This window comes from Onychostoma macrolepis, chromosome 01 (genome assembly GCF_012432095.1).
Source record: "Onychostoma macrolepis isolate SWU-2019 chromosome 01, ASM1243209v1, whole genome shotgun sequence".
In the NCBI taxonomy this organism is placed as follows: Eukaryota; Metazoa; Chordata; class Actinopteri; order Cypriniformes; family Cyprinidae; genus Onychostoma; species Onychostoma macrolepis.
In genome coordinates, this window is record NC_081155.1 from 16,618,558 (window position 1) to 16,644,116 (window position 25,559).

Here is a 25,559-nt window from a genome sequence, read left to right on the forward strand (position 1 = left end):
TCTCTCTTCCAGTAAACAGACCAGAGGATCACAGGTCAGTCATATTACATATCATTTTCAGAATTTGAAGTACTCACTATATGCCTTAGTAGAATAATGAAATTCAGTGAAATATTTGACTTTAGAATCCGTTTTATCTAGGCCTATATATTCAGTTTATGTTCTTTTTATTTACAGTGAAATCTCAAACTTTTGCTCAAACTTTTTTATGAATTCTTATAGGCTGTGTTATATACTGCAATGAACCCAAGGGACCTAGATCAAACTGGAAACACGTTACCTATTGAATCTCCCCTCAACTCCCCTTCTCTGTCCTCAGCAAGACTCTCCCCATGTCTTATCCCTCTTTTTCCTTCCCCTTCTTGTCTCTCACCGTGTCCCGTTACCTCAGGCTCTTCTCCCTCCCGTCTCTCACCTTTGTCCACTTCTCCTTCTCGTCTCAGTCCATCTTCTCACTTTATTTCGTCTTACTCTCCTGTTCGTCTGTCTCCCTGTCCCACATTTGACCAATCTACCTCACCCACTAGAGTGTCCCCCTGTCCTGTGCCTCTTTCCCCCTCTGTTGTCTTAAAAAAGCCTATCCGTATTTCCTCCTTCAGTCAAATAGGGCAAAGCTTGGAACAACAGAACCAGATTGATAGTTCTCCTGAAAGGTATGTTTCTCTCAGTACAAACATTTTTAGTGCTGTCAAACGATTAATCGCATACAAAATAAAAGTTTTTGTTTGCATAATATATGTGAGTGTTCTGTGTATATTTATTATGTATATATAAATACACACTCATACAGTATATATTTTGAAAATATTTACGTCTATATTTATATTCATATAATTTATATTATAAATAAATATATTTAATATATAAACACAACATTTTTCTGAAATATATACATGCATGTGTGTATAACCTTCTAAGGAACCTCCTTCCTAAAATATAAAGACTAATTTATTCTGTGCTGTGTCCTACAGCATCATCAATACAGTGGATACATCCCTAAATTCACCACAACTGAAGTCAGTCAATACCATTTCTCTATTAGAGACGTCAATTAGAGTGCTACCAACAGACGAAAACAAACCATTACATTCTGCTGATATGCATAGTAAAACATGGCCAGTAGAAAGCAAAATGTCTAGATTCAAGCCTGTTTCATTTAATGAGAGAAGTATAAGATCAATCCCCATAACCAGCACGAGGGGTCAAAAAAAGCAAACTGGCCAACAACAAGAGTCATTCAGACCTCCACAGCAAGATAAACCAAAGCAAAATTCGAACAACTATTGCAGGGGCGCTACCAAGCCTTCAACGTTTGAAAGCTTAAGCCCAAAAAACCTCAGACATGTTGAAAAAAGTGCATATAGACCACAAAATTTTGCTAGCTATCAAAAGAAGCGCCAATCTCAAGACCCTACCCTAGTTCGAATCCGGCTTGGATTGATTAAAACAGGCAGGATTATAAACTCTGGTGCCCAGTTTTCCAATCTGGAGAAGATCAAGGGAAGCAGTGAAGAGAACAACCCAAAAATTCAGAGCGATGGACATCCTGCTGTTTCAGAAAAGTTAAAACAGCCTATTCGTTCAAAGACAATGTTAGGAGCAGCCAAGCGGATAATAAGACCGACTATGATGTGTGAGAGGAGCTGTAGGACACCTCAAAACCAACCACAAGCTTCAGCTGAAGGAACAAGACAGTTCTCCAAACAGTCAGCACTTACAAATCCAGTCTCATCACCTAAAGCTACCACAGACCAAAAGGATATTTTTCAAGAACTGAATAATGCAAGTTCTCTAAAGGAATACAGTGAACTGGTTTCATCCAACTCAGAGCTTCAAGACAGAGCTTCAGAGGACTGTAACGCCACCAATGATAGTTCTCATAAAAGTAATAGGATGATGAGCTCCTCCCAACACAATCAAACCAGTGCTAATGACAACCAAGTGTCTAAACCAAAGATCAGTCCTCAGTCTGCAGCTTCCGAGACAGACAGCGCCGTCATCAGATACAGTAATGCATCAGATCAGTGCAGCCGGATGAGCTGCTTCCACTTCCCTTTGAACAGTCACAGATCATCCACTGAATCCGGTCAGCTGTGCCGAATCTGTAGACCTGTGATCAAAAGAACATCTGACAATAGACCTGCATACTTCAAAACTCCTCAGGCATGGAGAAGATCTTCCTCAAACCAGACAGGGAACACAAGAAGGGATGTCAGCAATTCATCCCAAAATAGATGCAGCCTTTCGGATTCAGATTCTTCTAAATCCTCTTCAAGCGAAGCGAACTTGCGTGAAGATTACAGATTTGCAAGAAGACACAGAGGCTTGCAGATACACAAAAAGTGTGTTACTAGTCCAACTAAATTTGTTGGAGAGAAACGTGATTCAGCCATTCACCCGGACCTCTTGGACAGCTCAAACACACACACAGACTCTGAAATGCTGAAATATCCCTTGGCTGGATGGATGCCACAGTGTCCGTTCACTCTAGATCAACAACAAGAGTCCAAACACACACTTCATTCTACAGATTGTGACAGATTTCAAGACATGAACTCCTCGCGGTTAACAGAGCGAGAAGACCCCCTACCATTACAGCCATCTGTAGTTGCAGACACGAGGAGCGGAGTTGACTCCTGTCCTGAAGAATGTGGGTCTACAGGTGCGTGCAAAGATAAATGACTGAAATTGCATTAAGAGGACTGTATATAAAGCTGCTTAAAGACATGAGACATCCTAAATAGGCCTACTGTATATACATAGGGGCATTATTTAAATTTAGTATATAAACAGCCTAAGCATTCAGGGAGGAAAACTTTAATTTGTCATTAGTAGTGAACGTTTTGGAGAGAATCACAGTTTTATATTTAGGGTTGGAGATTTAAAACAGTCCTTAAGCCTAATAAATATTTTACTTAGGTGCACAATATGACATTTCAATTTGATACCTCAAATCATGTGGTTAAGGAAAGTAAGCAACCAACCTCAACATCGTAGCAACCACAAGCAATGCACAAAATCACTCAGAACACACAACCACTTAACATGCTAAAATGAATTAAAACATCATAACCACATAACAACATGCTAAGATCACTCAGAACGCCCTAGAAACTGCTAAAAATCATGCAGAACATCTTTGAAAGCGCATCTTTGAAAGCTTAGGAACTTAAAAATGACAGCAAACACATAGCAACATGCTAAAAGTCACTTAGAACAACTACATAGCAATGTGGTATAAATCACTTTGCATAACATCTTATAACCACACAGCAATGTGCTAAAAATGAACTCTGAGCATTTTATCAAATGTTAGCAAATATGCTAAAATCACACAGAGCACTTTAGCAACTACGTGACAATGTTTAAAAAACACTTTGAACACATTAGAATGTGCAAAAAAATCACTCAACTACATAAAATTAGCTAAAAATCGTCGGCGCCAATAGCCTCGTGGTTAGTGCGCCGACATATAGTGCAACTGTGCTCACGGTGACCCGAGTTCGATTCCCGTCTCGAGGTCCTTTGCCGATCCCGCCCCCTCTCTCCACCCAGTGCTTTCCTGTCTGCTCTCTACTACTGTCCTATCTAATAAAGGCATAAAACAAAACAACAACAAAAAAAAATTTGCTAAAAATCACTCAGACCTCTAGTTGTAGTAACTACAAAGCAATATGCTAAAGATCGCTCAAAACACCTTAAAAATTGCAAAACAACAAGCTAATCACTCAGAACAGCTTAGCAACTAAATCGCATTGACCTGGCACAAGTGAGCGCCACACTCATTTTCATTGGAAAATATAACCATATAAAACTAAGGTTGTGGTAGGTCAGTGTTTCAAAATACTCAATATGTATCTACAGATATGAACCCTAGAAATTCTAATATGCGAGTGTTTTCTGAATATAAGCCAGCCTATATAGACATAATACAAACTGTAAATGGTATAGCGTGCAAAATAGGGCCTTATCATCAAGCACAGGCCTGTCTAAACACAGTGAGATAACCCGGTTATGAGGAAAAAGACACACTGAAGCTCAACAGCACTTCAGTGGCCACTGTTTACGCCACAAACACTTCACATGTGAACAGAGCGCATGAGACAGGCAGGCGCGGGACTACAAGGCCTTGAAATGTGAGTAGTTTTGATGACATAAAATGTGCAGTGCGAGATTAATCTTTTATTTTGTACCGTTCTGTGGTATTGTGCGTTTAAGTTATTTGCAAAATACGATGTATTTTAGAATATTCAATGAGGACAAAATGGAACAAGTCAAATGGAGCAAGGGGGTTGGGAAATAAAAGGACTTGATGACGTCAGCAGAACGGGATCGTTGTCAGTTGATAGCTATTGTTTCTTTTTACTCTTATTATTTTGCTCCGTAAGAATTAAGTGTTTAAGAAATTATATATTATTTTGATCAGCATATGTGACCCTGGACCACAAAACCAGTTTTAAGTCGCCGGGGTATATTTGTAGCAATAGCCAAAAATACATTGTATGGGTCAAAATTATCAATTTTTCTTTTATGCCAAAAATCATTAGGATATTAAGTAAAGATTATGTTCCATGAAGATATTTTGTAAATTTCTTACCGTAAAATGTATCAAAACTTAATTTTTAATTAGTAATATGCATTGCTAAGAACTTCATTTGGACAACTTTAAAGGCAATTTTCTCAATATTTAGATTTTTTTGCACCCTCAGATTCCAGATTTTCAAATAGTTGTATCTCGGGCCAAATATTGTCCGATCCTAACAAACCGTACTTCAATGGAAAGCTTATTTATTCAGCTTTCAGATGATGTATAAATCTCAATTTTGAAAAATTTACACTTAATACTGGTTTTGTCGTCCAGGGTCACATATATTTTGGAACCAAAAAAAAAAAAAAAAACGTTTTCATGAACGAGAGTCGTTGTGATCCACATGTCGCTGTTTTACATTAGTCACCAGTCCTGTAATTAATCAAAAGCCACAGTAATAGCATGATACAACAAGCATAGCAAATGTAGCCTACCAAAACAAACACAGGCAAACGGCTAAGATTTAAATAGCCTAGCAGAGTGCCAAAAATCACCTAGAAACCCGAATCCCTAATTTCAGCACTGCGCATGCGCGCTGCATCACCCAGTCTCCTGTTAGTTTCCTTGGAAACGAGAAAAGGGTGGAGGAAGGAATGAGGTGCATCGAGCTGCGAATAGAAAGGCGAGAGACGGAGTGGAAGAAAGAGGCACCTGAACACATGATCACTCCCTAACGGCTGTTCAACCACTGCCTTAGCCTACTTATACTTCAACAGACTGTAAAACAGCGAGAGGCAGAAAAAGGACTAAAAATAAAACACATCCTGCGACCGCTGCAAAAACACGGATCGGTGAGTGGGAAGAGTGTTTCCCTCTGATTACTCGTTATTATACGAATCTTTTTGAGGTAAAACAATCAATAAATGGAGCAAATGGGGAGGTAGACGCGTACATTCATCCATGTGTGTTTATGTTTGGTTTTCCGCCTTTAAAAACAGTAACGTTTAAAATGACAATGATCCTAATATTGTTCTCTAAATGAAAGGCGCGCATCATTGTCGCTTGTGTAGAACAACATCTCATGTTATGGCGTTTAAAAGGCGACTCTGTGCGTGGGAAAGGTCCAGCCGTGGGTGATTAATCCGATAAAGAGATTTGTTGAGTGGCTTCTGTAATGATTTATTGTTTGTTGCTTATTTTGGGTGGCATATGGTGCTTATATAGGCCGACAATTCAGTGGAGCATTTAAAGTGGACTAGGCTGGGAAATGGGACCACTAGGACATAATAGCATACATAGGTTTTATAAGACAAATTGTTTTCCTCAGTTAATAAACAACTGCATATTGTACATGCAAAAGAATGTAGGTTGGAAGGTAAGCTGTGCCACTTTTTACTTATGTTGTCCTCTAGGCAAAAAGAAATGTGAAATAAAGGGATAGTTCACCTAAAAATGAAAATTCAGTCATCATGTACTCACCATCCGCTTCCAAACCTGTATGAGTTTTTTCCTATGCTGAACACAAACGAAGATATTCGGAAGAATGTTGGTAAAATTACATTTGACGGTAATCATTGACCTCTATAGTATTTTATTTCTGTACTATGGGAGTCAGTGGTTACTGTAAACTGTTTGGTATTGTAACTATTCGTTAGAATATATTATTTTTTGTTCAGCAGCTGAATGAAATTCTTACAGGTTTGGAACTACTTGAGGGTGAGTAAACGATGACAGATATAACAGATTGTGTAACACAGAGTCATAGATATTCTCCACAACACAAAATAAAATGTGACCTACATTAGGTTAGTTGGCCTGTTAGAGAGTAAATTGGAAAATACATTTCAAATAAAAATATTATCATAATAAATATTAATAAAAATAAAACATTATTTGCAGAAGCTTCATATTTAGAATATGTGAATGTATATAACTTATTTAAAATGATATTATCATAACTAATATTCCTATAAACAATTATTGCATGTTGAATTTTGCTGCAAGTTTATTTGCGTTTTAAAGTTTAATATACAGAATGTTTGAATGTAGTTGTATACTGACGTAAAATAAAATAAATAATAAAAATAATTATCACTTCTAGCACCTTAAATATATAATCACATGACAAAATCTTGTTTGCTAGATTTAAATCTAGTTTACTATATTTAAGGGTGGCGTTTATAGTGAAATAACATCTAGCCTGATTAAATTTATTGATTGTTTATCATTTACTCTTTCACACAGACATGTCAGAAATCGTGCCCCCTGAAGTGAGACCTAAACCTGCCGTCCCAGCTAAACCCTCTCATGTGGTCCCGCCTTCTAGTGGTTCCTTTGTGCCTTCACCCCAAGGAACAGGGGGCGAAGGTCAAGGGTCAGGTCGAGGATCTGCATTGCTTGGATACATCGGAATAGACACCATCATCGAGCAGATGCGGAAGAAGACAATGAAGACAGGCTTTGACTTCAACATCATGGTGGTTGGTGGGTGGGAGAGCAGTTTGTTCACATTTACTTTTTCCGTTTTTCACTTTCTTAACATTTCTCCTCTTTTTCTCTCTCTCTAACACCAGGTCAGAGTGGTCTTGGGAAGTCTACTTTAGTGAATACTCTCTTTAAGTCACAGGTGAGCAGGAGGAGCACAGGCTGGAGTCGTGATGAGAAGATCCCAAAGACTGTTGAGATTAAATGTGTATCTCATGGTAAGAGCATACTGATCATGTGTCTCATTTAGTCAAGGATTCACAACTGCATCTATTGCTTGTTCAAGGAAAGCTTTTAAACACTGGTTGCTAAAGAACAGACCTTTCACTAGACAGAAATAGACATCATGAGCTAATTAAGAAAGACTCATTTAGTGTCGGCTGATGTAATCAATACACCAGGACCTGTAGCAAAGCGGCGGCCTAAAGCATATGTGCTTGTGAGTAAGATGTGTCTAGACTGGCATGTGTTGTGCCCAGGGCAAGTTAGGAGGCCAGCTGTTGGTGAATCCCCTATAGGTAACTGAACAGCTGGCAAACTAAATGATATAATATATATCCAAATTCTGTTCGGAAAAAAGGCTGGATATTTATTTCTTGTTGACCTTGTGTGATGGAGTTGCAAATGTAGTGTGAAATAGGTGTCAGGTGGAAAATATTTTAAATCATCATGACATTGTGTCAGGATGAACATGTCTGACTTAAAGGAATAGTTAACCCCAAAAAGACAACACTGTCATCATTTACTCCCCCTCATGTCATTCCAAACCTGCACTTTTTAAAAGTGACAGTTCACCCCAAAATTAAAATTCTGCCATTACTCACATAACCTTATGTTGTTAAACCCATAAGACTTTGGTTAAACGTCAAAATACAAATTAAGATATTTATATCATACTTCCTTTGAAAATCCAGGTCACCAAATTTAAAAGATCCAAGACTTGGATTAAACTGTTTGATTTCATATGGATTCATTTTACAGTGCCTTTATGACCTTTTTGGATCTTCAAAATTTTGGTTACTTGGACTTTCAGTTGATGGACAGAAAAATATCTTAATTTTATGGCTGCAAAATGATTAATCGCGATTAATCGCATTCAAAATAAAAGTTTATGTTTACATACTATATGTGTGTGTACTGTTTATATTTATTATGTATATATAAATACACACATATATATGTATATATTAAAAAATTATTTGTATGTATATGTATGTATATATTTATACTTGTGTATATAATTTATAATATATATAAATACTTTATTTATAAATCTAACATATTTTCCCTTAATATATACATGTATGTGTGTGTATTTATATATATACATAATAAATATACACAGTGTACACACACATAGTATGTATACATCATTTTACAACATTATTTTGATTGCAATTAATCGCAATTAATCGTTTTGCAGCCCTGCTTAATTTGTGTTAGAAGATTAACCAAGGTCTTATGGTTTGGAACGACATGAACGTAAATGATGACAGAATTTTCATTTTTCAGTGAACTATCCCTTTAAGAATGTTTTACTGTTTTTGTCCATAGAATGGAAGTCAGTGGTGTCCAGACAAAAATGGTGTTATCTTATGAGATTGAACCACTGTATTCTGTCACAAAAACAATCACAGTTATCTAAAATGCTTTATTTGTAGCTGTGATAAATGTTGATTTTGCAGTGATTGAGGAAGGAGGGGTGAAGATGAAGTTAACAGTCGTTGACACACCAGGTTTTGGGGACCAAATCAACAATGAAAATTGGTGAGTATTGTGTGATTTCTCTGTTAAAGCCAGAGGACTGGCAGCTGTTTTTAACCGATTTAGTTTTTGCAAATGATCCAAAATGCCACTGCATCTAGGAAACTGAGGACATGCATTTGTGTCAGCTGAAATAAATGGGGTCAGTTGTGTGCTTAATTTCTGTTGCTACTAACTGGCATTAAAAACGTGTTCCAAGTGTGAGGGGCAGTGTTTTGACTTCCAGATTTGCACTTAATTTGCACAGACAAGAATCAGATTGCTGGTAGGGATGCCAAATGTGAGTGTGGTTTGGCAGCTCGCCCTCAGTGGTCACATCCAAGGACCTCAGTTAAAGGGACACAGCGTTTTTCCTTTGTCATTCAAATGCCTCAGACAAAATAGTGCTGCACTGGCTGTTGGGTGCTGATGCTGACAACAAAAAAAAACTGCCTTTTATGCAGCTTTTTATTTATACAGAACCAAGCTTAAAACCTACATTTCTTTTTTTAATTTGTTGCTTGTGGCAAAACTAAGTTCGAAATACGTGAGCAGTGGTATATCATTTGTAAATATCCCGACGCTATCCATACTGCTGAGAGAGGCATTTAGATGAATATGTAAATATGTTCTGTGCGCTTTCCTCTCAATAACAAAATAAACACACAGCAAAAATTATAACAGTGAGAAAACAGAAGTCGATCTGATCATAGTGATGTGGATATGTTTGCAAAAGCTCTGCAGTTTGGCACTCCAGTCACATCACGTCATGTTTATTTATGTAGAACTTTATACAATAGATTGCTTTAAAGCAAGCAGCTTTATAGTATGAAACATGGAAAAAAACAGCGTCAGTGGTTTTTCATTTGCTGTTTCAAAGTTTCATGTGCTCTAACATAGCTCTCAACATGCAACACTGTTGATTTTTTTCCCCCTCTGTGTTCCTAGCTGGGAGCCCATATCCAAATACATCAATGAACAATACGAAAAATTTTTGAAGGAAGAAGTCAACATTGCTCGCAAGAAACGCATCCCTGATACCAGAGTGCACTGCTGCTTGTACTTCATATCTCCAACTGGACACTCGTGAGTTAGAATTATATAGTAAAATTTTACTTTAAAGGGGTCATCAAATGCAAAATTCACTTTTACATGTTGTTTGAACATAAATGTGTGTTGGCAGTGTGTGTACACATCCACCCTTTAATAATAATAATAATAATCCCTTTCTTAAATGAAGCCGTTCTCAGATGCTTGGCTGTGTGTCGTCACACAGACCCAGGCCCCTCCCACGATTATTGATTGACAGTAGTGTTTCAGCACAGACTGGACTGGTGTCTTACCTTAGACCCGCCCTGAATGAGCTGTCATCAGTCTGCCATTGTTTTGATGTCGGAGCAGGAGTAGACAAGAATGGCCCCTAAGCGATTGAGGTGTTTTGTTGTTGGATGTAATAATGAACATTGCAGTCGTCATTTACTCTCGACATCTGAGCTGCTGAAGACGCAGTGGATTACTTTTGTTTTTGAAGGGAGTGCGCCCCCCAATCTACCTAAATGTGTTTATGTTCGCGCGAATCATTCGTGATCCAGCCTCACCTCCAGAAGAAGTGAGTAAGGTTTTTTTTTTTTTTTTATGAATCGTTGCAAATCACCTTTCCTAATAACGTGCTAGTTAGCAAGTTTTGCGGCTAAACAGTACGGCTCCTCACCCCACAGAAGAGAGGGGCGGGGTCAGCAGAGCTCATTAGCATTTAAAGGAACATGCAACAAACCGGGTTGCTGGGAAAAGAGCTGTTTTTGACAAGGTAAAAAGGGTGTTGTTTTACACTACCATTGAGAAATTTTAACCAAAGTATGTTATAGACTTTTCTTTAAGACTCTAAAGAATCATATCAACTTGTGGAAAATGGGCATCTGATGACCCCTATAACTCATGTACCATGTTCTCTGTTGAGAACAGCAATAAGATAATGGATTTCTGTTTGCTTCTCTAGAGTATTCACATCTTTGAGATTTCTTTTTATTATTTGTCAGCAGTTGAAATATGCTTGTAGTTGCAGCTTTGTTAATTAAAAGCTAAAATACACTACACATTTTTTAAGTTTTTAAAACTTGTTGATGTTATAAATGGTTACAAAGGAAAAACAGGGCATCTGAGGATCATACACTACAAGACTTTCATGTCGTTCCGAACACACAAACACTGGACAAACGAAAACAAAATGTGTTCAAAAATTGGCTCAAAATATCAAACATGTTTGATATCTTTGGACTGCACAGAATCATAGTCTGTAGTTAAAAATTAAAGTCTGTGATCATAATACGCTAAACGATTTTCTGTGGAATCTCTCATCTCAAATTTGCAGACTGGCTTTGACTTTCAACAACTAGCATTGACTCGTCCAGAATGCAAATCGGAGCAAAAATCTGGGCAAAAGTCGTGTAGTGTACTCAAGCAGCCGTGTTGATTTAAGACCGTGTTCATTCAGCCAGCAATGCTTGACTGAGCTGCATTAGGCAAACTGTGAACCTCAGAAAGGCCAGTGGTCCTGTAATAAAATCTGCTTCTATCGGTCTATTAATTATATCTCTTTCCCCTTTCTCAGGCTTCGCCAGTTGGATATTGAGTTCATGAAACATCTGAGTCGTGTGGTCAACATCATTCCTGTCATTGCCAAGTCAGACACACTCACTCTTGATGAGAAAACTGAATTTAAACAGAGGGTGTGAATGAAGACAGATTCACAAGATGATTCAATATCAAGTTAGTTTTCTGGTACTGATTAACTACAGTTCACCATATTCCCTTGCAGGTGAGGAAGGAGCTGGAAGCGTGTGGGATTGAGTGTTATCCACAGAAGGAGTTTGATGAAGACATGGAGGATAAGAGTGATAATGATAAGATCAGGGTAAGAGGAACTTTGCACATCTTGCATGCTGCTCTTTTTTTTCAACATCTCTTATCTCATCTTTCATCCCTCATCTGTTGGTCTGTGTGTTTTCACATTATGTTTGTCCCATTAAATCTGTGCATTACAGGAGGCAATGCCCTTTGCAGTGGTAGGAAGTGATAAAGAGTACCAGGTCAATGGCAAACGGGTTTTGGGCAGGAAGACAGCCTGGGGAGTGGTTGAGGGTGAGTGGGCAGAAGTGTCATTTCACATCTTTTTATGCAGATTTCTGAAATAAAAAATGGTATTCTGTTTGTTTCACTGTGCCAGTTGTGATTAAAATATTTATGTTCTTTAAGGTGATTCTGTTATTATAACAAAGTAGATACTGTAGTGATTTCTTAGGCAGGACAAGTCAAATCCTGGAGTGATTTTCCGCAGCTGGCTAACAAACCTATAATATTTGGGTCATTTTCTATATTGGGTGCATTTTCTGTCCCTGCAGAAAATCATCTTATGTTGCATTTAAAACATGGACTGAAATTGCTTCCAAGAGGATTATGTGTTAGATTTATACAGTGCCGTGAAAAGGTTTTTGCGCCCTTCCTGTTTTATTATTTTTTTATTTTTTGCATATTTGTCACACTTAAAAGATTCAGATCAAACAAATTTTAATATTACACAAAGATAACCCGAGTAAATACAAAATGCAGTTTTGAAATGATAATTTCATTTATTAAGGGAAAAACCTGCCTGGCACTATGTGAAAAAGTTATTGCCCCTAAATCTAATAATTGGTTGTGCCACCCTTTGCAGCAACAACTGCAATGAAGCATTTGCAATAACTGGCAACGAGTCTTTCACATCGCTGTGGAGGAATTTTGTCCCACTCTTCTTTGCAAAATTGTTTTAATTCAGCCACATTGGAGGGTTTTTGAGCATGAATGGACTGTTTAAGGTCATGCCACAGCATCTCAATCGGATTTAAGTCCAGACTTTGACTTGGCCACTCCAAAACCTTCATTTTGTTTTTCTTGAGCCATTCAGAGGTGGACTTGTTGGTGTGTTTGGGATCATTGTCCTGCTGCATAACCCAAGTGCGCTTGAGGTCACAAACTGACGGCCGGACATTCTCCTTCAGGATTTTCTGATAGAGTGCAGAATTCATGGTTCCATCAATTATGGCAAGTCGTCCAGGTCCTGAATCTGCAAAGCAGCCCCAGACCATCACACTACCACCACCATGTTTGACTGTTGGTATGATATTCTTTTTATGAAATGCTGTATTGGTTTTACGCCAGATGTAACGGGACACACACCTTCCAAAAAATTCAACTTTTGTTGCATCAGTCCACAGAATATTTGCCCAGAAGTCTTGGGGATAATCAATATATTTTTTGGCAAATGTCCGACAAGCCTTTGTGTTCTTTTTGGTCAGCAGTAGCTTTTGCCTTGGAACTCTCCCATGGATGCCATTTTTACCCAGTCTCTTTCTTATTGTTGAATCATGAACACTGACCTAAATTGAGGCAAGTGAGGCCTGCAGTTCTTTAGATGTTGTTCTGGGTTCTTTTATGACCTCCTGGATGAGTCGTCGTTGCACTCTTGGAGTAATTTGGTAAGGAGGCGTGGCCGGCTTACCAAACCACTTACCAAACCACAAACCACAAACCACATTTCTAAAATAATGTGGTTAATCACAGTTCTTTCATGATTTAACAGGAGGGGGCAATTAATTTTTCATGTAGGGCCAGGTAGGTTTGGACAGCTTTTTTCCCTTAATAAATGAAATCATCATTTAAAAACTGCATTTTGTATTTACTATTATCTTTGTATAATATTAAAATTAGTTTGATGATCTTAATCGTTTAAGTGTGACAAATATGCAAAAAAAATAAATAAAACAGGGAGGGGGCAAAAACCTTTTCACGGCACTGTATGTATGCATGTTTGCACAAAGTAATACAAATAAGTGAACATAAGGCATTTTAATCACTTTTTCAATCTAATGACGTTCTCCAGTTTTCTCAGAAGCTATTAGTCACCATATGACATTTTACAATCTCAAGATGTTACAAAAACAAACATGTTTTTTGCATGTTTTCCACCGTGTTAGTATATACTTAGGGCAGCTATAACAATTTAACTTAACCAACAATGTCAATTTCCTAATAACCACATTTCAGGGCAACTTGAAGCATTAAGTATAAGGAATGTATTTGTATTTGTGTACAGTATATTGTGTTGATACATATTTTCTGACAAAACATGTTTTTTAATCCCTCTAGTTGAAAACCCAAATCACTGCGAATTCTCCTTACTTCGTGATTTCATGATTAGGTAATGTATAAAACTTTATTTGATATACTAATCTTAATATTATTGTATTCACTACTGTTTGGTGTCAGAAAGATTTTTTTTGAAAGAGTACTCAGCAAGGAAAATGACAGTACATTTACATTTAGTCATTTTGCAGATGCTTTTATCCAAAGCGACTTACAGTTGGGGAATACATAAAGCGATTCATCTTAAAGAGGCAAACAGACAGAGGAAGTGCTTGTAATACCAAGTCTCAGGCATTGTTCAAATGAGTACAAGCTAGCAAGTGAAGGAATAAATAAAGAGAAAGATGTGTCGAAAAAGATGAGTTTTCAGCTGTTGCTTGAAGGTTGACAGGGATCCAGCATTCCGGATAGGGGCGGGAAGATCATTCCACCAGCCAGGAAATGTGAACGAGAATGTTCTGGAGAGTGATTTTGAGCCTCTCTGTGATGGTACCACGAGGCGTCGCTCACTAGCAGATCTCAGACTTCTGGAGGGGATGTAGATTCGTAATAGTGAGTGGAAGTAGGCGGGTGCTGAGCCTGTGGCTGTTCTATATGCAGGCATCAATGTCTTGAACTTGATGCGAGCTGCAACTGGTAGCCAGTGCTAGGAGATAAAGAGAGATGTAACATGGGTTCTTTTGGGCTTGTTGAAGACCAGTCATGCCACTGCATTCTGAATCATTTGTAGTGGTTTGATTGTGCTTGACGGAAGTCCAGCCAGAAGAGCATTGCAGTAGTCCAGCCTATAAATGACAAGGGCCTGGACAAGAAGTTGTGCAGCATGCTCTGTCAAAAAGGGCCTAATCTGTCTGATGTTGTGTAGTGCAAACCTGCAAGATCGAGTATTCTTTGCTATGTGGTCTTTGAAGGTCAGCTGGTCATCAAAGATCACACCAAGATTTCTGACCGAAGTTGATGGGGTAATTGTAGAAGAACCTAGCTGGATCGTGAAATCATGCTGTAGAGCTGGAGTGGCAGGGAAGACAAGAAGCTCAGTCTTTGCCAGATTGAGCTGTAGGTGATGTTCTTTCATCCATGCCGAGATGTCCGCCAGGCAGCCTGAGATCCGTGCAGCTACTGTTGGATCATCTGTAGAGCAGTAAACACATTATAATGTTACAAAAGATTTCTTCTTTAAATAAATGCTGTTCTTTCTATTCATCCTGAAAACGTGTTTTTAACAAACAATATTAAGCAGTATAACTGTTTTCAACATTGATAATAATAATAATAATAAATGTTTCTTGAGCAGAAAATCAGCATATTAGAATGATTTCTGAAGGATCATGTGACACTGAAGACTGGAGTAATGATGCTGAAAATTCAGCTTTAGTAATTCTTACTGTTTTTACAGTATTTTTGAACAAATAAATACACGTTTGACGAGCATGAGAGTCTTCATTCAAAAACATTTAGAAATCTTACTGTCCCCAAATGTTTGAACCTGTATAAATGTATTTATTCACTCATTTGTAAATATTTATTCACATATGTTTCATTGTTTATTGCTCTCTTAATTTTAAAATGTATTTCATATAATTGAATTTGCAGGCTTTATGAAATATTTCCAAAAATGACCAGTGACTCAACACAAATAATAATGTTACCATGTACTCAGGTCTCACCTCCAGGACCTGAAGGAGGTCACTCATAACATCCACTACGAGACGTACCGTGCCAAGAGGCTCAACGATAACGGAGGTCTGCATCCCATCTCCTCCTCTGGCCAAGACACACAAGAAAGCAACCTGTGAGGAAACAAATGAGCGGCATAGTAAGGATGTGAGAGAAGACTAGGATTCATCTTGTAGTAATTCAGCTGTGCATGCTCAGATGATTTCATCGCTGTGGAGGTTTTGTCCTTATGCTCCTTTTAACCCTTTGTGGAACTTGTCATCATCTCTTGTCGCACAACCTTTGAAAATTAGAAAAAGCCTTCCCCAGTTGCTCGCTCTGCTGACTTTAGTGAGCAAGTTTGCTCGTGATAATCTTGTTCAGGTCTGATATGATGGCACATAGTCATTTGTGATTGGAAATTGCCCAGTGTTGGCATATTACTAGCTCTGTCCTCTACTGGAACCTCTGTTAGACACATTTGAGCAGTTTTATATTGTTAGATGGAGGATTGCACTGCCACTGCAGTCTGCAGCTCAATGGGCCTTATTTATTAAAACATTTAGCACACTTTTAGTACCTATGCCAATTAAACATACTCAAGTTATGAGTGAGCCTACTTAATTTTAACATGCAAGTGTTTTAATAAGTATTTCATCTCTTTGGCCCTACAAGGGTGCAGCAGTGTTTCTCTAAGTACGTTAGATTCTGTAGTACTAACGTCTTTTTACCTTTGCTGTGTAACTCTGCCAAAGCAAGTCTCAGAGGACTCTGAAGTGACCACTGAAGTATATTCCTACAGATCATTCCAAACAAGTACAACAGTTTAAATGCACGCCAGGATTTACAGTGGCTAATGTGTTTAAATAGCTTTCCAGCAGCCAATTAAACTTCAGGAGGAAACGAAAGAACACTGATTAAAAATGATCAGTGCCTTTAACAAATCAAGAGTTTTAGTTTTGAGGTTTTTCTTCAGCACATTTTGTATGGACACACCCCATGTTTGTGTGAATGAGTATAAAAATTACAAAGCTTTCTCAACATTTTGCATATGGTAACAGTGATTTCTGTCTGATAATGTGATGGAATTTTGATTTTCATTTCCCATGTGTGCCAACATTTCCAAATGTGTGTTTATGTGTAATTCATCTCACAATATCACTTCACAGACTGATACATTATGTATGTAGGAATTGTGTACATACTGATCCTAAATCAGTTCTCCAATCATTCATATCACGTTTAATTAATGCTGGTGTGGAATAATAAAACGCCTTTGAACAATAATTATGAAACATTATTTATATTGTATTTATGTTTTATTTATTATGATACTTATGTTTTAATTTAATAAACATGTTTGCCATAATTGCCTTGACTTTTTTCGGGTCCAAACACAACACCTGGTCTTTTCTAACAGTTCGCTTTCAGTTTTACTGTATAAAACAACAACACAGAGACTGTCATCTCCGCATTTCCCACATTTTGCCTGTAGAGGGAGTTGTACGACTAAAGACTGAACCGAGTCAGTATTGACAGAGTCCAGTAAGTGGCGCGATTCTGAATCGTTACAGCACCACAACAGTCCACTCTGTTCGGTTCACACCGCGTTTACTAGTCCATCCGAATTCTCTTGTCATGTATGTGTCGCTCCTGCCATCGTATTTCAAACGCTGTAACATGGCTTTGACTTGATGAAAACCGTTTTTATAAGTGAAGTCAGTCTATTTAGATCCTTTAATCCTTTAAATGCCCCTTCATTTATCATGTACCAGAGCTATCTATCTTTGAGTGTGTTCTTTGCAAAACGCGCCTGGCGCGGTGACATTTTAACACACTCTGGCTGTGAGGTAATTGATTTTAAGTTGGTTCTCATTTGGACAACGTTATTAATCGTAGCGTTTTAGACGATACAGCAATACCGTCGTCTTTGTCTCTCCGCGTGTCGTTTCGGGTTATTTGTGGCTGGCTTGGAAAAGGAGGCGGAGCCAAATGCTCTCCCTGCTCTGTTATCTGAGAGAAGTACCTCTGTTAGTGAGTGTTGTTTAGCTTAGTCTAGTCTACTAATTGTAGTGTGCTTACAGACCACATTTTACTCTTTGGAACTTGAATGAATCTGTGTTATTGATCCAGTGGAATCCACTGAAACTGTTTAGAGCTTTAGGTGGAGGAGGAGAACTAATTAATTAGGTCTACATATATAATTTATTCCTTTAATAATGTTTAATTAAGGTAGAGTTGTGTAAGTTACGCAAATATAGACCTTATCCAGTGAAGTTTTATGTTGGTTACATAAACGTTTCTGTCATCTTTGTGAGCTCCCCAACAGCTCGCAGGCGGTACTGCAGTTAGTAGACATTTCAAAAAGAGAAATCCACATGCTGCAATTCATGACAACAAAATGGCTGACCTTCACGAGAACAAAACACTCTCTATACATAGTAACCGCAATTTTCACTAGAGTTGTTTGCTATAAAAAAAAGAAGAAAAACATGTTTACATGTGAATCAAGTTAAAATACATTATTAATTTTGCCAACATATGAAATGTATTAGGTATGTGCACTTTATATGCATTTAAAAATCATAGCTTTATTTTTTTAACCTTACTTCTGTTTATCATGTTGGTTATGGGAAAAAAAAATGCATACAAAGCAGACAAAAGTCCTCCCATGGGTCAAAGCTCCCATCCCCCTCACATTAAGTCTCCCTCCCCCTCCGCCACGGTATCCTTCTCCGTTAATATTTAGTAGCTGTTCACAAAATAAAGGGCATAAGTAAAAACAGCTCTCATGATGTTCTGTTCCATTAACGGTTCCCTAACATAGACTAGTATTTCCTGCACTACTATTCAGCAGGACCGATTCACGAATGATTCCTTTGAATCGGTTCTTATTTTAGAACCGAATTAAAATATATAGCACAAGGTAGTCCGATTGGCGACCGAATGACTCTAATGAACCGGTCCAGAATAAAAAAAAAAAACAGGCATTGAGCAGTAACTAATTGAAATAACTCACACACATTGTGTTCAAATTCAGATTCGAAATGAACCAAAAACTACTTGTAGCCCACTCAGGACTTGTTGTTCACATGACAACGCTTAATGCTCATTATGAGCTTTGGTGTATCGTGGCAACTCATATTTATATTTAGAAGGGTGGTGCTATGTAGCAGCTCAGAAGGGATTGAAAACTGAGGACATTTGCCAGGGTTTGTGAACGATGGAAACATAAACTCGAACTTGTTTATTAAGGCTCTGTAACGGTAGGCACATACTATATAAATGAAAAATTACAGCTAAATAAATAATTGTTGATCATTGATATAACGTTACTATATCAAACCCAAATAATATTCAACTGAACACGGTTGAACCAGAGGGAAATTGAGTCTGACTGTAATCACTGCTGGTGGAATTTAGAAACTATGTTAAATTTATTAACGGATATTTTGAGTGAAGATTGAGCAGTGAGCACGCTTTTGCTGGTAGGAGGTGCTTAATTTTCGATTCTCCTGCTGTCCCGCGAAACGCGTGTCTCCGCCCCCTGTTGTTGTACCGTTGGAGAGGAGAAGAGAGCGCGAATCACCAAGCAAACTACACCGTCTGTGGTAGAGTTGCTGTCGCTCTCACTGTAGCCTACAGTCAGTCACCTTGTGCAGCTGTCTGTACGACTGTATGTGATTCCGTTGCGTGACGATAAAGACGTTACCAACAGAATCCGCGTTTGCTAATGTGCCGTTTTTAAATTTATACAATACAAAACAGAGACCGTTGTAGTAACGCATTTTTGGAGATAACGTTACCGGTTGTAAGGCTCTCCGACTGACCAAAACACTGGGTGAGTTTTCACACTTCTGAAAAATCAGTTGTCTACTTTTTTTTTGTCTGAGAATATTTCTAACTTTAATATATATTGTATTGTAATGAATGTGTTGTTTATAACAATGTTGAATTTGGGCTATGTTTTTATTTAAAATGTAACGTGATTTACCTGTCACATAATCAGGTGCAAACTCATTTACAAACTTTATATAGGGTATAGAAATACATTTATATGTATACTGTCTATGCTATTTATGCTGAATTTATATAAGGTGAAATTTAACTTGGGTGTAATTTTTTGGAGGGTTTGGTTTTCCAAAGTGATAACTACAATGTAATTCCTATCAAACCTGGAAAAATTACTTCTATTTACACATACAAAAAAAAATCTGCATGTGTAGATTTATGTAATATTTACATTTTTTAAATGTTGGCTGGCTGATATTGATGTGAATGTAGCATTGTTTGCAAAAGTGTTGTCACTGATGTCACTGAAGAAATCTACTAATTTGTCAGCCATGATTCATTATTCCATTAACAGAGGTGTCCAATAACACTTACCTGTGGTCATGTGATCTCAAGATGATGGCCCCACTGAGTGACCCATTCCACTTAAAGTAAAATAGCTCCAATTAAACCATGGATATTTTTTTCTGAAGTCTTCATGTGTAAATACTGTTAAACATATATTTATATATTAATGTACTAATCATTTTTAATGCTTAAATCTTTTTAATGGGGAAAACTTACTGAGACAGAGAAATATCTTAAAATTACTACAAAAATGACCTTTAGGCCTAATTAAAATTGTGTGATTTTTGTGCCACTACTACTTTCACAAAAAAAAAAAAAAAATGTTTTCAAACAGGTTTCCCTCAATACTCCCTCAGGACTGTCATTTATCAGTAAACAGCTCCACCCCACACTTATGGCTTTGGTTGAGCCAGTGTTGCTATGTCAGGCTGGCTGGTATTTTTGTAGTGCCAGTGTTTAAAAATCCGTAAATACATTTTTTTCTGTTGTTTAAACATCCTGATATACCAACTTTCTTTGGTGGTTGGAGAAGGATTACCTTTTCATCTGAACAGTTTGGTTATTAGCATTATTTTTTCAATTCCATTCAGTTCTGTTTGTGGTGGAAAAATGACACACTTCATCTTTAATGATTCAGTCAATCGTGCCTCAACAAGGCCTCTGTTGCAGTATCCCAAGTACTGCAGTTCACCATTATTTTATTTTGCTTGCAGTCATTAAGCCTAAATATAATATTTAGAGCAAATAGCTTGTTTCATATCACTTGCTAAAACAGAATAGCATAATGCTAGCAATGCCAAGATCATTTGTCAGATGGGAATGCATGAACTGATAAAAAATGGATAACCTGGATGCAGGTCACTTTGAGTTAAAGTGTTTACCAAATTAGGTGTAAGGCCATTAGATTGGGTAAATTAGGCCAGGGGCCTTTAAATTGTAATAAGGGAATTATGTTAATCAAACAACAACATTGACAAAAAAAATGACCCTTTCTGTACAAAGCAAACTTATTAAATATGAAAATAAATAACATTTTAATTAAACACCCAAAATTGCTCTATGAAAATGACCTTGGCTTCTTTTGAAACCGTATATGAATAGAAGATTTGAGTCAAGTCAAGTTGAGCTTTATTGTCATTCTGCTACATGTGTGGACATATAGTGGAACGAAATGTCGTGTCTCGCAGGACCACGGTGCTACATACTAGTTAGACATGAGATACACATACAGTAATGCAAATATGGGGGAAAAAAACAAAAAACACAATAGGGCTATACAACAGTTTATTATTGATTTACCGTATGCGCATACTGTACTTGCACAGACTATTTTTGCCTACTGTACGCGCAGTTCTTACATGCACCTCGATTTGTTTTGTGCGTTAATAGTTTGTCCACAAGGTGCAAACACTGCCCCAAGCCGTTGTTTCACACGAATTTATGAGGGAGTCGCTTATAACTTTTGGAGAGAAATTGCGCAGACATTGGACAGGGATGAAAATTTTTAGTGCATGTGTTGGCTGCCTATTTTTGCACATGCTATCAGATGGAGTATACCTTAAAAGGCTATGCATTTGTACTGCTTCATAAAAAGATATCTTTGAAGATGTGACTCCAGTAAAGGAAACTGATATGCTGTGGCTGGTTTTGGCTTGTGCATAGCACAAGAACACGATGCACCTTTGTCTTAAATTTCCTTGATGTCGACCATCTAAGTGGTAGAGTGTGGGATTTGGAAGCCGGTGACAAATATTATCCGGTTATTAACACTACATCACTTGGCTGGTAACATTCTGTGGACTAGTGAACATCGACATTTGAAGATGGGTATAATGGTCTGCTGAATCATGTTACCAGGGATTAGAGTAGACTTCAGTATATACATCTTGTTAGACTGGAATAGATCCATTCTAAGAGATTGTAGAAAAATCTTTGCTAACCATCAACAACCATTTATAACTATCCTCAGATAGCCCAGGCCTAGTTGAAGGTGCATTCACTTCACAGTTGAAGAACCCTGCGGTTCTGAACATCAAGATATAGATGAACAGTCTAAGTTGAGCTGGCGATTCACCACCAGAGAATAAGACTGAGTTATGGACCGCTATTGAAAATGCATGATCTTCAATAACTATAATATGTTTTGCGCATCATGTGGACGTCATGTGCCACCAAGGTGAATTGTCTTACTTCTTTTGCCTGTCTACTTATTCCACAGCTTTAATAGTTGCTTTTGTTTTTTAATAATATAGCAATATATTATTTTTCCCTTGACTGGGGAAAAAGTCTGTGCTTATAATACATTATTAAACTTTTACATTATTAAAGTTTTTTTTAGTTCCACCCCTGAAGATCTTTTAAATGGTACGGCCCTTTCTGTCAGTAATTTTCCACTCACACGTTGACATTCACTGTGGGGGAGGGGAATGACTGTGCTAGTCTCGAGTCACAGGGTAGCTGTGCTGTTGTGCGATGTATTTCCTGGTATGTTTTTACTTCTGTGCTGCGTGACAGTCGTACACATTTGTTCACAAACGTCAGGTTTGAGTGTACTTGATTAAAATGCAATTAAAGATGCAAGCTGTGCAGTGGCAAGTAGCTTGTGTTTGTGCTTCCAAGAGTACATGGTTCAGTCCTCCCTTCCCTTTTAAGCACTGCTAATGTGTTCTGTTATATCACATGTCCTGGTTTCGCTATAATTTATCCACCACCAAAAAAGTTATATGTTATAAATATGTTATTTCTTAGTTTTCGTCCATAATTTTTTGTCATAAATAATGTAATGACTTGAAAGCGCAAACTGTGATCCTAAAGGAAAACGTGCCTCTTCTAACATGTATTCTTATCAAAACAAACTCAAAAATGGAAAAATGAAAGGAAGGAGTAAGAGAGCTTATCATATCCTGAGTGAAGAAACTAGGACAGAACTGGCTGAAACCGGTTTACTTCCTGAGCACACAGTGGCACTGTGAACAACAGCTGTGTCGCTAGCTATTACTGCCATTTATAAGAGTCGAACTGTACAAACTATTTTGTGCATTAAGCGATTACATAAATTTAGGATGTTTCACGATTCTTAATACTGTCGTTGACTATTAATAGTTTAAAAAAACTTTCCACAAAATGTGAATCTTTTAAGATATCTCAAAATTCTCGCATCGCAATAAAACAATAAGACAAGGGGTGGAAGGAGAGCTTCTCATATTCTGAGTGTAGAGAATAGGACAGAACTGGCTGAAACCGGTTGTGGTATCACAGCTTTACTTCCTGAATGCACAGCAGCACTATGAACAATTAAGATTTCAGGTCACTAGCTATTTGTGCCGTATTGATAATGTGTTATTATTAATTTTACAAATTTTGAACAATTCTGTGTTTTAGGTGATTTCACGATTCTTAATGCTGAGTTGTTTAATGACAGGGGAATTTAAACAATGCTTTAGGTTTTAAAGGTTATAGTTAACAATATCCCTACAAAGAAAAGAGATTAATTTTGAATGAGTAAAAATAAATTACAAATTGAATTTCTTGAGTAAGTCTACCTTCCAAAAGATCTCAGATGAATATTGCATCTCTGTAAACCAAATAGCAATCTGTGTTCTTGGTGTCATATCAAGAAGGCGTGATTTAATACTTTTTATCTTAATGGTATAATGATTGTGGTATATGGTCAAGTTTGTATGTGCATGTAGTAGGTCAGGGTGAATTTAAAGTGGCCACACATTAGTGTCACAATTTTAAAAAAAAATCACTGTCATTTACTCATTCCTAAATTGTAGTAAATGATGACAAAAGTTTATTTTGGGGTGGACTGTTATTTCTTTAATTTCACATGATAAGAAAAATACAAGCATCATCATCTCAGTGTTCTGCTCATACAATAGTACTGCTCATAGTAGTTGCCTCAACACCAAATACTGGCTTCAGTATGGTAACCAGCCACTGGTATCTCCATAGAAATCGATAAGAACAGACAGTAGGCAGGCCGTGGAATATGCATGATAGATTTGCATGTCATGTAACAGGAACGTTAGCTAAACTAATAATTTAAATACACATAGTATCAATCATTTAAAGGAAGGTTCCATGAAGGCCAGATAAAATTTATGAGCAAATGATGATCAGTTGTGTTTCTAAATATATTTTCCAATTATTCAAAAAGAAAAAATACATCATAATTGAGCAGGAAAATAATAATGAATTTACTTTGCTCATATGGATAGACACAAATATGAATAATGGGACAAAAAGTGTAACATTCTTATTTAAAGTGTACTCCTTTTCTTCAGTCTTGCATGCTTAACACCTGTTGCAAGAATGTGCACGTAATCTGATATGGCCTTTGTAACATATTGGCCATTGTGTTTACAAAAATCTGTAATCGATGCATAATTTAAGAGTGAAAATTTCAAGCGAGAAAGTCTATCGCGCTAACAAATGTGGCATGATGAACCTGTGCATCGATTACTGACAACATTATCAGCGGTTAGACAACACCTAAAATCTCCTTCAAAGCACATGGTACAGCCCCATTCCTGCCACCCCTCCCCCATGCTTATATATCATGTGCTGCCTTATGATTGACTTCTCCTGGCTTCCTTAAGTAATATGGCATATATGTAAACATGTTACAAGATTGGTAGTATTGCGTAAAAATCATTAGGATTTAAAATTATCAACAGCACAGAAATTGGTTCAAAATGTTGCAGCTTTTTGTTGTTCTCATTAACATGTGCTGTGACACTCCCCTATGCACAACTGCATAATGGTATAGTCCATCCTTTCCTTTTGTTTTTCCACTTTATCTCTTTTTCCTTATGAGGGGTGCTGTTTACTATTCATGTATTTAACAACTAATGAGCTTTTTGCTAATTAATATTACCTGAAGGTTTTAGGTGGGAAACATTTTACTTTCTCTATTTACAGTGGGGTTTCATATTTGTCCGATCTTATCTGTGCATATTTTGTTCTGACTATTTGTTTTATGGTTGCTGACCTAATTAAGCCCTGGTTAATATATTTAATCATACTTAATGTCTCTCTACAGTGCTTGGCTGCTTTCCAGAGCTCATCTGCGTATTTGCATGCACGTGACCTTAGCAGTTTTGCACCATGCTATGCTAGTTATGCTACAGGAAGTATGCAGCAATGTCATATGTACATTTTTCCGTCATTTATATTGCAAGTGTTTGGTGGAACAAATGGTTTGTTTCTTGCCATCTGTTTATTCAACCAGGCTTTGTGCTAACAAATAATTGAAGATCCCATTTCTAGTGTATAATGGTACCTACAGACTTATTAGCTTTTTCTGGAAACCAATAGCGTACAATAATAATGTTACAGGTTTCATTAAAGTTTTCAACGTATTCAAACTGAGGCTTCCAAGACACTTGGAATGGTGTGAAGGAATTATGCTTGTTCATCCGTGCCTCTGCTTGCACATCTGCAAGTCTGTGTACATTTGATGTAGTTTATGTGAGCCCACTACACACACACACACAAATTGTACTGAACTGACAGCATGAATCCAATTCTGGTCTCATTGGGTAAGTGACAAATCGGTCAACTGCGCAATGTGTCATTTTTGCGCAAGTAGTGGCACCAAATGGAA

At 37.4% G+C, this 25,559-nt stretch overlaps 2 protein-coding genes across 5 annotated transcripts in view; both read left to right on the plus strand.

Moving 5' to 3' along the window:
- The first annotated feature begins 76 nt into the window (after window positions 1–76).
- septin3 (septin 3) lies at window positions 77–16,958 on the plus strand. 3 transcript variants are annotated; one of them, XM_058797723.1, is made up of 11 exons: window positions 77–653; window positions 972–2,662; window positions 6,773–7,012; window positions 7,102–7,230; window positions 8,698–8,779; window positions 9,704–9,841; window positions 11,364–11,481; window positions 11,571–11,666; window positions 11,797–11,893; window positions 13,937–13,988; window positions 15,594–16,958. In XM_058797723.1, exons 1-11 carry the CDS (start codon window positions 241–243, stop codon window positions 15,727–15,729), a joined length of 3,192 nt encoding a protein of 1,063 aa, XP_058653706.1. In that variant the 5' UTR covers window positions 77–240; the 3' UTR covers window positions 15,730–16,958. The 3 variants fall into 3 exon arrangements, with proteins under 3 accessions (XP_058653706.1, XP_058653859.1, XP_058653783.1); XM_058797800.1 differs by lacking the exons at window positions 77–653; window positions 972–2,662 and adding exons at window positions 4,062–4,136; window positions 5,109–5,379; XM_058797876.1 differs by lacking the exons at window positions 77–653; window positions 972–2,662 and adding an exon at window positions 4,059–4,136.
- A 382-nt stretch (window positions 16,959–17,340) lies between these two features.
- atf7ip (activating transcription factor 7 interacting protein) overlaps window positions 17,341–25,559 on the plus strand; it is a 36,481-nt gene continuing 28,262 nt past the window's right edge. Inside the window, exon 1 of one of the 2 annotated variants that reach the window (XM_058798085.1) lies at window positions 17,341–17,439. In XM_058798085.1, the coding sequence (XP_058654068.1) occupies window positions 17,356–17,439 (84 nt within the window). In that variant the 5' untranslated portion in view covers window positions 17,341–17,355. Of the gene's footprint in view, window positions 17,440–19,144; window positions 19,431–25,559 lie in introns of those variants that run through there. The other variant, XM_058798308.1, reaches the window with a different exon arrangement.